This window comes from Sinocyclocheilus rhinocerous, unplaced genomic scaffold, assembly GCF_001515625.1.
Source record: "Sinocyclocheilus rhinocerous isolate Xijiao unplaced genomic scaffold, SAMN03320098_v1.1 scaffold1364, whole genome shotgun sequence".
NCBI classification, from domain to species: domain Eukaryota; kingdom Metazoa; phylum Chordata; class Actinopteri; order Cypriniformes; family Cyprinidae; genus Sinocyclocheilus; species Sinocyclocheilus rhinocerous.
This window is the reverse complement of record NW_015627534.1, coordinates 836,246-849,669: the sequence shown is the minus strand read 5'-3', so window position 1 is coordinate 849,669 and position 13,424 is coordinate 836,246. Positions and strand designations below refer to the sequence as shown.

Sequence of the window (13,424 nt, the reverse complement as noted above, 5' to 3'; positions counted from 1 at the left end):
TAAGAGCTTGATTAGCTGGTTCAGGTGTGTTTAATTGGGGTTGGAGCTAAACTCTTCAGGACACCGGCCCTCCAGGACCGAGTTTGGACACCCCTGGTCTAGCTCATGTTTTTCAGTTTGTTTATTGGTCAGAACTGTAGAAATAAAACAACATATTCTCAAATGGAATCTTGCTGTAATTATGTTTGTAGAATTTAAAAATAATGTTGGACGTTTTTGCCAGAGTTGCCTGTTTTACTAGTGACCCAGAATTTGTTTGTTCATGCTTAAGACCAGTTGTAAAGCCTTAGTATTATCTAGTTCTTTGTATGAGTGTAATATGACACTGACTCAGAACAGGAGTTAAGCAAACAATGGTGTGGCTCAAAAAGGGAAAATACCGTGTCTCAATAACTTTGTTATTTCAAGCATGACCAGTTTTATTATAGAGTTTTGGGTCACAATCTGATCTCATAGCAAATAGATTACAAAATTTCATATGTTTTTTTTTTTCTAAATGACCTTGGCTGGTTAAAGTTTTGAACTGAAATGAAAAATAGCTGTTCATAGAGGAATACAGATATTTCGAATGGATTCATTAAGTTTTATGTTAAAGGGAGACTCATCCTATTGTTATCAGAGAGACAATATCTTGGTAACTATGAGGTTCAAAAGGAGTCAAAAGTGCAATTACCCAAGAGCTTGTTTACTCTTGCTTGTGTTTTTATGAGCAAATTATATCACACATCATTACATAAAAGTTTAAACATTGTTTTCTTCATGGCAGATTTATATTCTTTATAACTAGGTGAATATTTCTGAAAAACAATAAAAGAGTCCAAGGAATGGCCTGAGCTATTTTAACCAATCAGAGAACACTGAGAACACGCATGGGTTTGCTGACAAGACTTTGTAGTTAATGCATGTTGTTGAAGTGCAAGGATCAGAAGTGTGTTTTTCTTCATCCGTGCACTTCAATAAGGGCATGTGATCACAAAAGGTCAAAGTGTAATTAATTTAATGTATTTTATCTAAGCCAGAAAGGTGAAAATGTTCAGCAGCCTTTCATGTGTCAATAAGGTATGTCTCTAATATATGTAAATTCAACTGCATATACATTTTCCATCCATTTGGATTGCAGTTACAACATAAAGTAATAAGCTTAATGTAGTGCATATTTGTCAGTAATACAGTACTTAAATGTAACAGGTGAGACACAGGACTTTTGAACTTCTGAACTGAATTTCTGACAAAAGGGCAGAGTTTATTTACTAATAATTTATTATATATCAATTATTATATACATATTACATATCAAAATGCATTTATTCAAATTGCTTAGAATTGGCATAAGTCTGTTCATTGTGAAAACAATTACATTTATTCAGTTAAAAAAGTATGAACATGGTTACAATATGGCTAGCTGTGGAAAAAGCGATATTCAGTTATTTCAAACGTATGAGATTTATTGATGATAAATATATAAACCGATTTTTTTGTGTATTTAAAATGCATTTGTTTATTATACTATTACAGAAATCTTACCTGTTACATTCCTGTGACAAATATGCATATTAAGTTTATTAGTTTAATTACTGAAAATTTAAACTTCTTCTTCTTCTTCTTCTGAGACCAAATTTTAAAGTGTATCTCCTCCTAGACCTTTAAAGCTACAACCACCAAACTCGGCCCAGACCTTCAGACTGGTCTGACTTGGGTTGCTATATCTTTTCTAACTGATCCGGCTTACGGTTTTCGTAAACCAGACTACCAATTTTCTAGTCATGCTAGCAACATGCTAACCATGTTAGAAACATGCTAATCATGCTAGAAACATGCTAGTAACATGTTAATCATGCTAGCAACATGCTAGTATCATGCTAATCATGCTAAAAACATGTATGTTTTATACCTATCTGTTTTTCTGATAGACTGTATTGCCTTGAAAACATGCAAACTTTAATCTTTAAAACTATTTTAACTTTCAAACTACTTCAAACTGAAAACTTTCAGACTGCAAGCTTTTAAAACTTTTTTTTTTAACTTTCTAGCTAGGCTTTTTCAAGCCAACTTAAAGTTTGTCTACAAACTTTTCAATCTAGTTTATGTTAAAACTGTTTGCTCCAAACTGACGGAAAGTGTATATGCAATTCAAATACACCAATGTTAAATTTAGGCCTAAATGTGCTCACCATAGACGGTATAAAACAGTGCTCACTTGAGTAAAAAGATGTGCAACAACTAATATATGTGTTTATGTATACCAGATTTACACATATAAAAAAATACATTTATGATCTACTGCATCTAATACAGAACAAGGCCTTTTTCATTGCAATGAATTGTAAGTGTACTTACCCATGACTTGCGTATAAAAGTGATCCCACTTTGATTTAGTCACTAGATAAAACAGGACATCCTGTGTGCCATAAAAGAGGAAGTTTTTCAGTCTCTGCAAGAAATCCATTTCATCTGTATTCTCAGAGACGACGGCAGGGACGTAGGATGGCGGTGCCGGCAGTTGGCCGCAGAGCCTCTCAACAGTGTTACCAAATGAAAACCTGAGACTGAAAATTAACGGTAGGTTCAGCTTCTGTGCCAGCAGCTCCCCGCACATGAAAAGGGGGTCCGCAAGTAAGACGTCGAACTTCTCTTTTCTCCACTTCTCCAGCAGGTCTTTTCTGGCAAAGAGTGCATTGCACACGGCTTGATTCTGTTCTGTGCCTATGTCAATCATCTCCTTGATCTTCATTGAAGCCTTGATGAGGTTGTCATTGGGTAGATCATGAGTCCAGTATTTCAGCATCCTTTCCATATTCTCCAGGATGTCCTGCTTTGTGTGAGGCACCTGTAGAATCTCCACATTGTAGCCCACAGATGGGGTGGTGTTAACAGATGGTGTAGCTGTGTGGGTCACCACTGTAATATTGTGTCCTCTTGCGATCAGTGCATTCAGGATGACTTTTACATTGAGCCAGTGGCTGAATTCGGAAGGCCAGACGATGACCTTACCTCCTGACACACACTGCAGGTTCAGGTTCAGCAGAACTAACAGGAAAAGACCGGCGCTTCCTCTGGGACTCATGACAGCAGTGGACAACACTCTGTGTACATGCTGAACAAGCATGCGGAGGAGGAGCTACTGCTGCCTGGACACGCACACGTTATGCAATCAAATAACGGGGAAGGTCTTACTCAGTCTGGGCGTTCTTTAGTTTCAATGGAATAGAAGGTAAAGACTGACAGACTGATGAGTTACAGACTGATTATTTGTAGGGATAATGTACATCCAGCGGTTGTTATCGCAGAATAAACACCAACAGGGTGATCAGGACCCCAGCTTAAAGCGGAGGGCTCTTGCATCACCCTGAAGAGGTTTATTCTGCAATAACACAACCAGCTGAATGTACATTATCCTGCTTGTTACATGGCTACTTGCCACATACGTAAATAATTACACACAAAATATTGATTTGAGTTAAAATATTTTGTTAGCTCTTTAAATGCAAAGCTTCCACAAAGAAAACCAGTTCCTAACAAACGCCTTTGAGCAGGGCCGTTTCTAGGCATAGGCGAGCTAGGCGGTCGCCTAGGGCGCCACCAGCTGAAGGGGCGCCAATGAGCGCACGTACTGGCACTTTTAGCAGGGTTGTGATAAAGAGTGGCACGGTCACCCTGAAATATGACTGCCGCTCCCACTGGATCCCCCAACATTATTGGGCTAGAGTACTGTCAATCTGACGATGCCTGTATGCCACTAGATCAGAGTGCTGTCAATTGCTGCCTGATTGTTGCATGCAAAGTTTGCATTTGGAGCGCTCAACAACGCCATTAGATCAGTGGGCTCTGTCAGTGCTTTGGCAAGGTAACACTTTTTTTTGCCATGCAATAAAGCTAGGGGGGGGCAATAGGGATTTCGCTAGAAATTGGCTAGAAACGGCCCTGCCTTTGAGCCTAGATGAAGTTCAGACAAGATGGACATTTAAGGCATAATGTACAGTCATATCACTAATTACACAGTCTTTCACCACATAAATAAACATGAGGGCATAAAATGTTATACGAGTAGAAAGCGTTTTACAGTCCTACCTGTTTATTATCATAAATTCATTGTGGTGTACAAAACAATCATTCTGTACATTCAACAATCACTCATATAGTAAATACAGTTGATAGCAGTTGCATTCAAATGAGATAGAATGTGGCAGTGCGATATGTGATTTTCTTTTTAATTAATTAATTAATTTTATTTATTTTTTTATTTGAAGGGAGAAACAAGTACCGAACAAAGCATATCATTAAAACAATAGTCTAAGTGGTAACAGGGGATCCGGATATACTATCATAATATTTTAAACATATTAATGTTAATATTAATATATATTTTTAACAATTTCAAAGACATAAAACAATCAAATTCAACAATAAACAACATGAACAATGAATACAAATTTTTTTTTGCTTATGTATATAAAATGTTGCCAGCAATATAAATAAATTAACATTGTATTCAAGACCTTTGTTAGTTTTATATTCGTAATGCACAACAATATCCTTAAATGTAAGAACTTAGTTAACCTTGACTAAATAAAAAATTTATTTTGCCAATTCCATCCAAAAGTTTTGGACAATTTCACACTCAAGTGATTTAGAACCTTTTTTTTTTTTTATTAAAATAGAACAAATAACAAACAGAGCATAGCATAAGACAGTCAGTGCTATACAAAGTGTGACATTAATTAGTAACGGGAACTGAAAATAATGTCATAATATTTTAAACATGTTAATGACTTTTTGTTTTTTAACAATTTCAGAGAAGATATAAAACAATCAAATTCCACTAAAAATACCTTAAATATTGGGGATGAATTTAAGCATTTTAGTTTATGTATATACAATTTTGCCAGCAATATGAATAAATTAACAATGTATTCAAGACCTTTGTTAACATTGTTTTCATAGTACACAATAATATCCTTTAAAGAGTGATTTTGAACCTTTTTTATTTTTTATTTTATTGCAAACAATTCAGAGATGCCATTAATGAAATACAACTTTGCATACATTATACATAATGTATCAACAATATATCCAATGTCATCTGAACTTATGGAAGAGAAGAGAAGAAGAAAAAAAAAGTTGTCAATGACTGTTAAAAGAGAAAGATGCATTTAAATGGCTTTTTTATGAACATAAAGAAAAGCAGGAGTAGAACAAATAAAGAAAAGAGGATTTAAAAAAAAAAAAAAAACACACCAAAACAAGCTTGTTATTTATTACTCTTAGTGATTTAATTAAATGTTCTACTTCACATAAGAAATCTATAAAAGTAGGTATTTTCTTAAGAAACCTTTGTTTGTTAAAATAGAATTTTGCCACAAGGATAAGAAAGTTAACAGCAGATTCTAAAGATTTGTTTTGGTTTTCAAAAAAGCAAACAACATCCTTAATGTGTAAATTACAGTTCATATTAACTTTAGAAAAACAATAGGAACTCAAATCTTTCCAGAAAAGTGATGAAACATTACAAGAGAAAAATAAATGACAAATATCTTCACTTTCTTTTTTACAGAAGGTGCATATATCAGCTACATCACAAAATTTCGACACAACAGCGTTACAAGGGTATATATTATGCAAAATTTTAAAATGCACTTCTTTCACTTTATTTGAGTATACAGTATTTATATGGTAATAACCATGTTTTCCTCCATTGAATGTTATCTATTTTAGAACCCCAAAAAAATTTCCCTTTTGGAGAAATTGAGTTTCGAGATTGAGAAAGTTGACGAATAAATGTATTATTACATTCTTTACTTAAATGCGAAACGCCTCCCAAACATAACTGTGAAAGTTGTTTTGAGCATGACTCATGGGTGAGGGAAGCTTTCATCAGACATATTAATCCATCAGGAATCGCCTTTATAACAGAGTTCAATTCTTTAAACGGAAGATAACAAATCCCCATTAGAGTTGAATAAATCAGCAACACAAATTATGTTTTTATTAAACCATTTATCAAAAAAGACTGATCTATTTCTAATTTTAATAACCAAATTATTCCATAAGATGTTTTTGTGGGGGGAAAAGTTGTGGTTGTAAACCAGTTTCCAGGCTAACAAAGCTTGTTGATGAAATCTAGCCAGTTTAATAGGTAATTTACCAGTGGAGTAATTGCATTTCATCAAAAAAGAAAGGCCACCTACCCTATTAAATATATTATTAGGAATACATTTTGAATCTTGTTCAACACGTGTACGTCCTACGTTGCGTCATCAGAGCGCGACCGCAGCTTCAGAATGCTGACATGGCCGCGTCCATCGAGCCGAGACTCACTTTATGCATCTGTCTCGTCTTTATTTCGGGCTTTCCTGCGGTCTCCGCGCTCATTGAGGGACTGTACTGCGGGACTCAGAGTTGTTACGACGTGCTGGGAGTTTCGCGTGAAGCCAGTAAAGCGGAGGTCGGACGCGCGTACCGCCAGCTGGCCCGGAGATATCACCCGGACAGATACCAGCCCGGAGAGAGCGACGACTCCCGCGAAACCGCGCAGCAAAAGTTTCTGCTCGTCGCGACCGCTTACGAGACACTCAAGGTAACTCTGAAAACAAGCGCCCGTTTCCATGCCGTTCTTGTTAGCAGATTTTTGAATTAGCAAACGGTTTCATTCAGTTGTGTTGTGTATAAACTTAAAATTCACGTAAAAGCTTGGGTGAGGTGGATTTTTCAGTTGCATTAATTCAGAATGCATTAATGGTATGCTGATGTTATTATTGCAACCTACTGATTGTTATTGCAGCTACTGACTTTATTAATATTTTAATAAGTGGTGCTTAGAAATATAATATGTTATAATAATATAATATAATATGTTATTACAACAAACTTCACCTATCTAGTCAAGAGTGGCACTGCTACTCCAAAAGTGGTGGGGCGAAGTTTTATGCTTTTGGCGTGCATAATATAAATTATGATTCTGTGATTCTAAACAAAGTTGTATAGATTACACATTTAACCTGTACTACATACTAAATTAGGCATCATGAATCATCTTGGTTAATGTTGAACTATAAATATAAACTTTTGTACATTGTTTTTTTTCTTTTTTAATAATTTTTTTTTAAATACATTTTTTATTGTTGATTTTTGTATTGTTTAAACGTACAGAATAACGCAGACAATCAGCTTTACAACAGTAAGTATATAAAAATAATAATAAATAAGTAAATAAGTAAATAAATCAAATTAAAATTAAAAATCAATAAAAAATAGAAAGAGAGAGAGAAAGAGAAAAAAAATGCATATAAATAACCAATTTTTAAAACAAAATATATATCCATACAAAAATCTTGACAACCAAAAGAGTGGAACCGTGCTGAAAGAAGTCTTCGTCAATTGGAGAAGAGCCAGTTATAACCCAAACAGGGAACTTTTGTCCATTGTTATATCATGTTAGTTCTCATCAGTTCTCAAATGAAGTGTTACTTCACTTTATTTTAATATTAAAATATAGCAAAAAAGATGCTTTAAAATCTTTAATTTATGTTAACTAGTAGGGCTGCACGATAAATCGAAATGGAATCGAGATCGCGATTCGACAGAAGCTGCGATTGTCATGCGTATCTTTCAGTGAAGCACGGTTCTGTGATCAGCAGTAAATCTCCATCCAAAGGCCAGAGGGCGCTCTCGCGCTGAAACTCCAAATACGCCTCGCAGAAGAAACCCATCGCTGCAGCTGAATAAACAGAAGATTCAACTGCTTTCATTGATTCAACGTGAATAATAAACACACGACTACGGCAATATACGGTTTATCTGAGTTCTTATTATTATAATTTTCATTAAAATAAAGTATATTTATAATGCAATGCCTTTATCACTGCTTAAATACTATGAAATATGTTGCGTGCCTTATTCTGTGTAAGAAGCCACATCATCTCACAGAAGGATTTATTTCAAACACTCGACTGACGTTATGAAGTGAGTTTGGAGTAAAAATATGTTATTAAATGTGGTATTTTCACATGCTTTCAGATGGAGCAGCATTTACTTCACAGAGCCGTAGTTCACTGAGAAGCTATGCAAACAGCTGTCATTATCGCGAACGATTTCTTCGATTTCAGAATCGCGCAATAAAATCGTCTGCGATTTTTCTTGCGTAACTTGTCAGTTACAGCATTAAGTTAAAGAGGCTAACCTCTATCATTCAACTGAACCATGTGCATGCATTATTGCATTTTAGACACTTACATTACGTTATTGCTCTGTTCATGCATTAAATGCACATCCTGAGTGTGTTTTTCTATCTTATTTACTTCAGCTGCTTAGGTGTCAATGTATGACCCATTAGGAGTGGCCAAAATTACAATTTAAAATCATAATATGAACAAAGCTCACTTACATCTACTGAAACTATAGAAACTTTAGTGATTCTGATTGAATTAACACTATCATTAAGCACTGAAGTGTGGTTTAAACCTTTTTCACTGGGCACTGCCCCAATAGATTGAAAAGTGAAAGGTCAAAAGTCAGATTGAACCCATTTCTCTGTTAAAGTTAAACGTATTGTTCTTATTCTTGTAAAGTTCTACATGTCTATACATAACTCTTCCTAGAGCTTGCAGGCTAAATACATGATGCTGTACAAACCCTGGTGCTGTTTTGCTATGACTTTTATCTTGATCTGAGGCCCTGTTTACACCTGGTACTAAGATGCATTTTCGTTGATCCGATCACAAGTGGACAGCACTAAATACAGGTGTGAACAGAGTTAGAATACAGGTTAGAAGCTACTACTAAATATTGTAGAAACCTAATTTGCTGTAAAGTTGCTATGCAACGATTTGTATCGTGAAAAGCGCTATACAAATAAACTTGAATTGAATAGAATTGAACAGAGTCTAAAATGTTTTGAACTTGTCCACTTTAGACCACTTCCAGAGGTTGTCGAAAACGCATTCTACCAGATTGCGCTCGTAGTGTGGACTCATGCGGTCGAACAGACACTAAAGACCGCCTACTCTCCGCTGACTGTGCTAATTCTTAAATATTACCATGTTAATTTCCTATACATTAACCGAGAAAAAATTGGAATTTTAATTTAAATGACAATGGGTAAGTGTAAGTGACCCATTAAAAATAAATGTTTTTCTTTTCAGTGGTTTAGTTTTGCATGTGCATAACTTCGTTAATGAAAACTATGACGAACACGAGACGATAATAAGGTCATTAAACGATAACAGAGATTATATCAACATGCAATATCGTTGACGAAAAAAGACGAGACTAAAATGTGTAGTTAAAAAAATAAAAACTTTACCAAAACCTTTTTATTTTCGTTGAAAAATGTGGAGCCAAAACATTTCAGACTGCTGTACAAGACTCTATTACGCAAGCGTTCATGTTTGCGGTTGCCAGATATCCTCAAATCCCCCAATCAGAGCTTTTCTGTTAAACAGATACGTACTCTGGCCGGCTTTTTGCTTTATGCAATCTGCCAACCATTCACACGCGCTCTCTCTGCGGAGGGGCCGTGATCTGAAAACACGACATACAGTACTGTACAAGTAAGCTAGAGTTCAGCGATCTCCATTTGAGGTATTCTGCTTAATTGAAAGTGTCATTCAGCCAGTCTGTGTTCTGTCTGTGTTCTGTATTGTTTGCGATAGTGGTTGTGGATTGTAACGTTACTTACGCAACCTCTGTGCAGCAATAAGTCTTTTTGCCGTTGTTTCAAAAGAGAAACATTAATGCAATTTAGAATTATTGGAATTACTATTAAGAATTTCTCTGTTATAATATTTAAGAGTAGGTTTTTGTTACACCAGTTTTCATAACGCAGACAGGGCGAGTGTATATCTGAAGTCTTTGGTTTTTATTAGCCTCTAATTGATTTCTTGTTATAAATCTGTACACTAACGTTAGATGAGGTAAATTAAACCATGCATATGAGTCGATAATGCAATTTAGAATTATTGGAATTACTATTAAGAATTTCTCTGTTATAATATTTAAGAGTAGGTTTTTGTTACACCAGTTTTCATAACGCAGACAGGGCGAGTGTCTATCTGAAGTCTTTGGTTTTTATTAGCCTCTAATTGATTTCTTGTTATAAATCTGTACACTAACGTTAGATGAGGTAAATTAAACCATGCATATGAGTCGATATTCTATTGATTTGTGCTTATTGGTGAAAGAGCAACTTCTGATGAAATGTAGAAATTAATTTCCCAAATGACAACAGTCATTGCAATTAAAATTGAGCAAAATAATACAGTATATTTTTTCATAATTTTAACCATTATACAGTAAGACGAAAATATGACGAAAATTTGCAAGTTTCCACTGACTAAAACTATACTAAAATTCTCAGACATTTAGTTGACTAGGCCTAAAACTTGACTAAAACAGGACTAAATATGATAAAAACTAAAAGTTACATTTGACACAGGACCTAAGACTAAATTAAAAATAGCTGACAAAATTAACACTAGAGAAAACAGAGAAAAACTGAATAAAATGACAGATGATAGGAATAAAATAAATAGGCCTACACAAAATATGTTTCAGTTAAATAATTAACAAATCAACAAAAGAAAAAAAAAACAAGTCTGTTTCACAGTTTTAAGGAAACAGAGATGGCTGAAAATGCACCCTGTTTGTTTTCTTTATTTTACAAAGGCATAGTTTTGTTCTTATTGTGAATATTTTAATTATTTTCCCCTGTGATAAGGACAATATCCGTGATCTCGCCGGAGCCTCTCGTGCACACACAACATATCATTTTTAGGACTGCAGGATGTCTATAGGCCAATTTTGTTTAAAATGAATGCAATTACAATTTGTTTTATTCTATAATTGTATATTTTCAGATTTGTATCTTATTCTGTTCTGAATACTGGTAAAATTTAAAGGATTTGCTGACAGTTTATAGGTGAATAAGTGTTTTTTTTTTTTTTTTCAATGCAATTTTGACTGATATGTGTGGCAGATTTTTATCCATGCAGTAAATGTTTTAAAAATAGCTTTTGGGGGGAAAAACCCACAGCATTTGGCTCATATGTAAATTGCGCGAGTTTATTATTCCACAATATTAAATGGTAAGATCAGAAAATGCCCACATACACTGGCCCATAGACCCTCCTGTCAAAAGAAATCAGGACAGAAGTGGTCGAAAGTGGACAGAAGAGACAGATTAAAACACCAGGTGTGAGCGAGAATGTGTCTCCCGCATCTACTTGTGATCTAATCGACCAAAACGCTTCGTAATACCAGGTGTAAACAGGGCCTGAAGGTCTTTCATAGTGTTTGTCTGACTGACTGAATGTAAAGTCTTCAAGCTTTTACAGTAAAAATACTTTCAAGGGTTTGTCAAACTAGCATCAAAGTTGAATTTTGCTTTCCGTTGCAATTTTGTGACATGGTAAATAGTTATAACAGCTTAATAGACTCCCATATTGCAACTTTCAGGATGAAGAATTACGTAAGGACTACGACTACATGCTGGACCACCCAGAGAAATACTATAGCCACTACTACACCTACTACAGAAGAAGACTTGCTCCCAAAGTAGACGTTAGGATAGTGATTCTCGTAACTATTTGTGCAGTCTCACTGTTTCAGGTGAGTACACCACTCATCACAAAATGTTCTGGTCATTTACTGCCGTCTGTTGCCATTGGCTTGAAAAGGCCGACATACTGATGACTTTGTTTTTCTTAATCATCATCTTCCTTATTTTCTTTTCTAAATCTGTTTTGGCATCAGAGACTGTAAATCTCAGAGAACCCAATTTGGTGTGTTTCATCTACGGACCCTCATGACAAAAAGCCAAAGAAACTTTGATTCATCAAATTGTTTTGCAGATATGAGCCAATAAAATTGTCATCCATTTTGACAACAATTTGTATTACGTACATTTTGAAGAAGTACACCAAATTTAAAAAACGCCCATAGGGGGCACAGCAACAAATACTGCAACATTCCATTGTGAAGCCCAAATTGTAAAGCCTATAGACTTGAAACCAGGAATTTATTTAAGTATTATTTCCCACTACTCAGATGCATAGACTCTCCCAGGACGGCCATTGGGGGCACTACAATAAAGGCAAATATGTTGTGGGCAATAACATCTGAACTAGGGGTGGGAGAAAAAATCGATTCTCCGTTGCATTGCGATTCTCTCTTCAATGATTCTGAATCGATTCTGAGCTTGGTTTATTCCCTACAAATGACACGCAAAAAGCATAGAAACTGCAATTCTGGTTAAAATGTAAAATTGTAAAGATGTATTTGCACAGAAGAAGAATTAATTAGGAAAAAATTTAGATCAAGAATCGTTTTGGAATTGTATCGTGACTCCCAGAATCGGATCGGATCGTGAAAGATTTTATCAGACGATGCTGTGATTATAAATGAGAGTGACTCCTGGTTAACATTAAAAGGGGTCGTGTTTAGTCACTATTTAGTGTGGTATTTTTTGACAATATTCACTCATCATGACAGTAAAATAGGGCATTCTAAGTCAATATACTGCAGTATTTCCTCTCTCAATCAGTAGAAAATATGGTTAACACCCGGTCATGCATGGGAAAAAAAATACCGTCATATACCGTGAAACCGGTATAACCAGCACTAAAATCCGCTAATATTTGAGGATTAATGTGGTCAACTATCTTTACCTGCTTTGTTAACATATTTTAGGCTAAAGTTACCTTGGTTAAAGACTTTTTTTTTTTTTATTGTTTTGAAATATGCATATTTTTTATGTTCTTAAAACTTGTATGTTAGTCAAGTGCAATCACGTGTTAATGTTCATTGTGGTTTCACTAATCTGATGGTAACTGAGGGCCTAATTAATCCTAAAGACACGATGTTTAGTGTGTTGTCTTAGAAAATTCTTTCCAAATAAGTGAATTTTAAGATTAAATTAAGTGAAAATTAATCTTGTTTAATGGTTTCAATTATTGTGCACCCATCAATTATTAATATATAAATATATTCATCAGGGATGCACGATATGAACAATTTTAACCAATACTGATAACCGATAATTAAGTCCTTCTCATGGCCGATTCTGATACAGATACCGATAACCGATAAGTTCATATTTTTATATTATAATTTTCATATAATCTTCAGTTTGTGCACAAATGAGAATAGAAAATCGAAGATGCACTGATGAAACTATTTTAGTAGCTCTGGCCTAACTATAAAAGCAAACATCAGTCCTGACTCTTCAAATGTTTTTTTTTTTTTGTAAGGCACCACAATACTTGGTAACAGAAAGGGTTTAAGAGAACTATGGTTTATCTGCAATTAACAACTCATTAACAACACATTTATATTCAAGTATTTCATGTATAACAAAGAAATGCATCTATTCAACTAGGGATGTAACGATTCACTCAACTCACGATTCGATTCGATTCACGATTTTGATTTCA

The 13,424-nt window shown here is 34.8% G+C and overlaps 2 protein-coding genes across 3 annotated transcripts in view; one reads left to right on the top strand and one right to left on the bottom strand.

Annotated features, from left to right (window-relative positions):
* LOC107728043 (UDP-glucuronosyltransferase 2C1-like) overlaps positions 1-3,084 on the bottom strand; it is a 14,008-nt gene extending 10,924 nt beyond the window's left edge. The window contains exon 1 of the mRNA XM_016538107.1: positions 2,338-3,084. Coding sequence (XP_016393593.1) covers positions 2,338-3,064 — 727 coding nt within the window. The 5' untranslated portion in view covers positions 3,065-3,084. The remainder of the gene's footprint in view (positions 1-2,337) is intronic.
* Positions 3,085-6,244: 3,160 nt separating this feature from the next.
* Positions 6,245-13,424, top strand: part of LOC107728031 (dnaJ homolog subfamily C member 25-like) — an 11,463-nt gene continuing 4,283 nt past the window's right edge. For both annotated transcript variants that reach the window (XM_016538098.1, XM_016538092.1), the window contains exons 1-2: positions 6,245-6,574; positions 11,449-11,601. In XM_016538098.1, the coding sequence (XP_016393584.1) occupies positions 6,287-6,574; positions 11,449-11,601 (441 nt within the window). In that variant the 5' untranslated portion in view covers positions 6,245-6,286. The remainder of the gene's footprint in view (positions 6,575-11,448; positions 11,602-13,424) is intronic.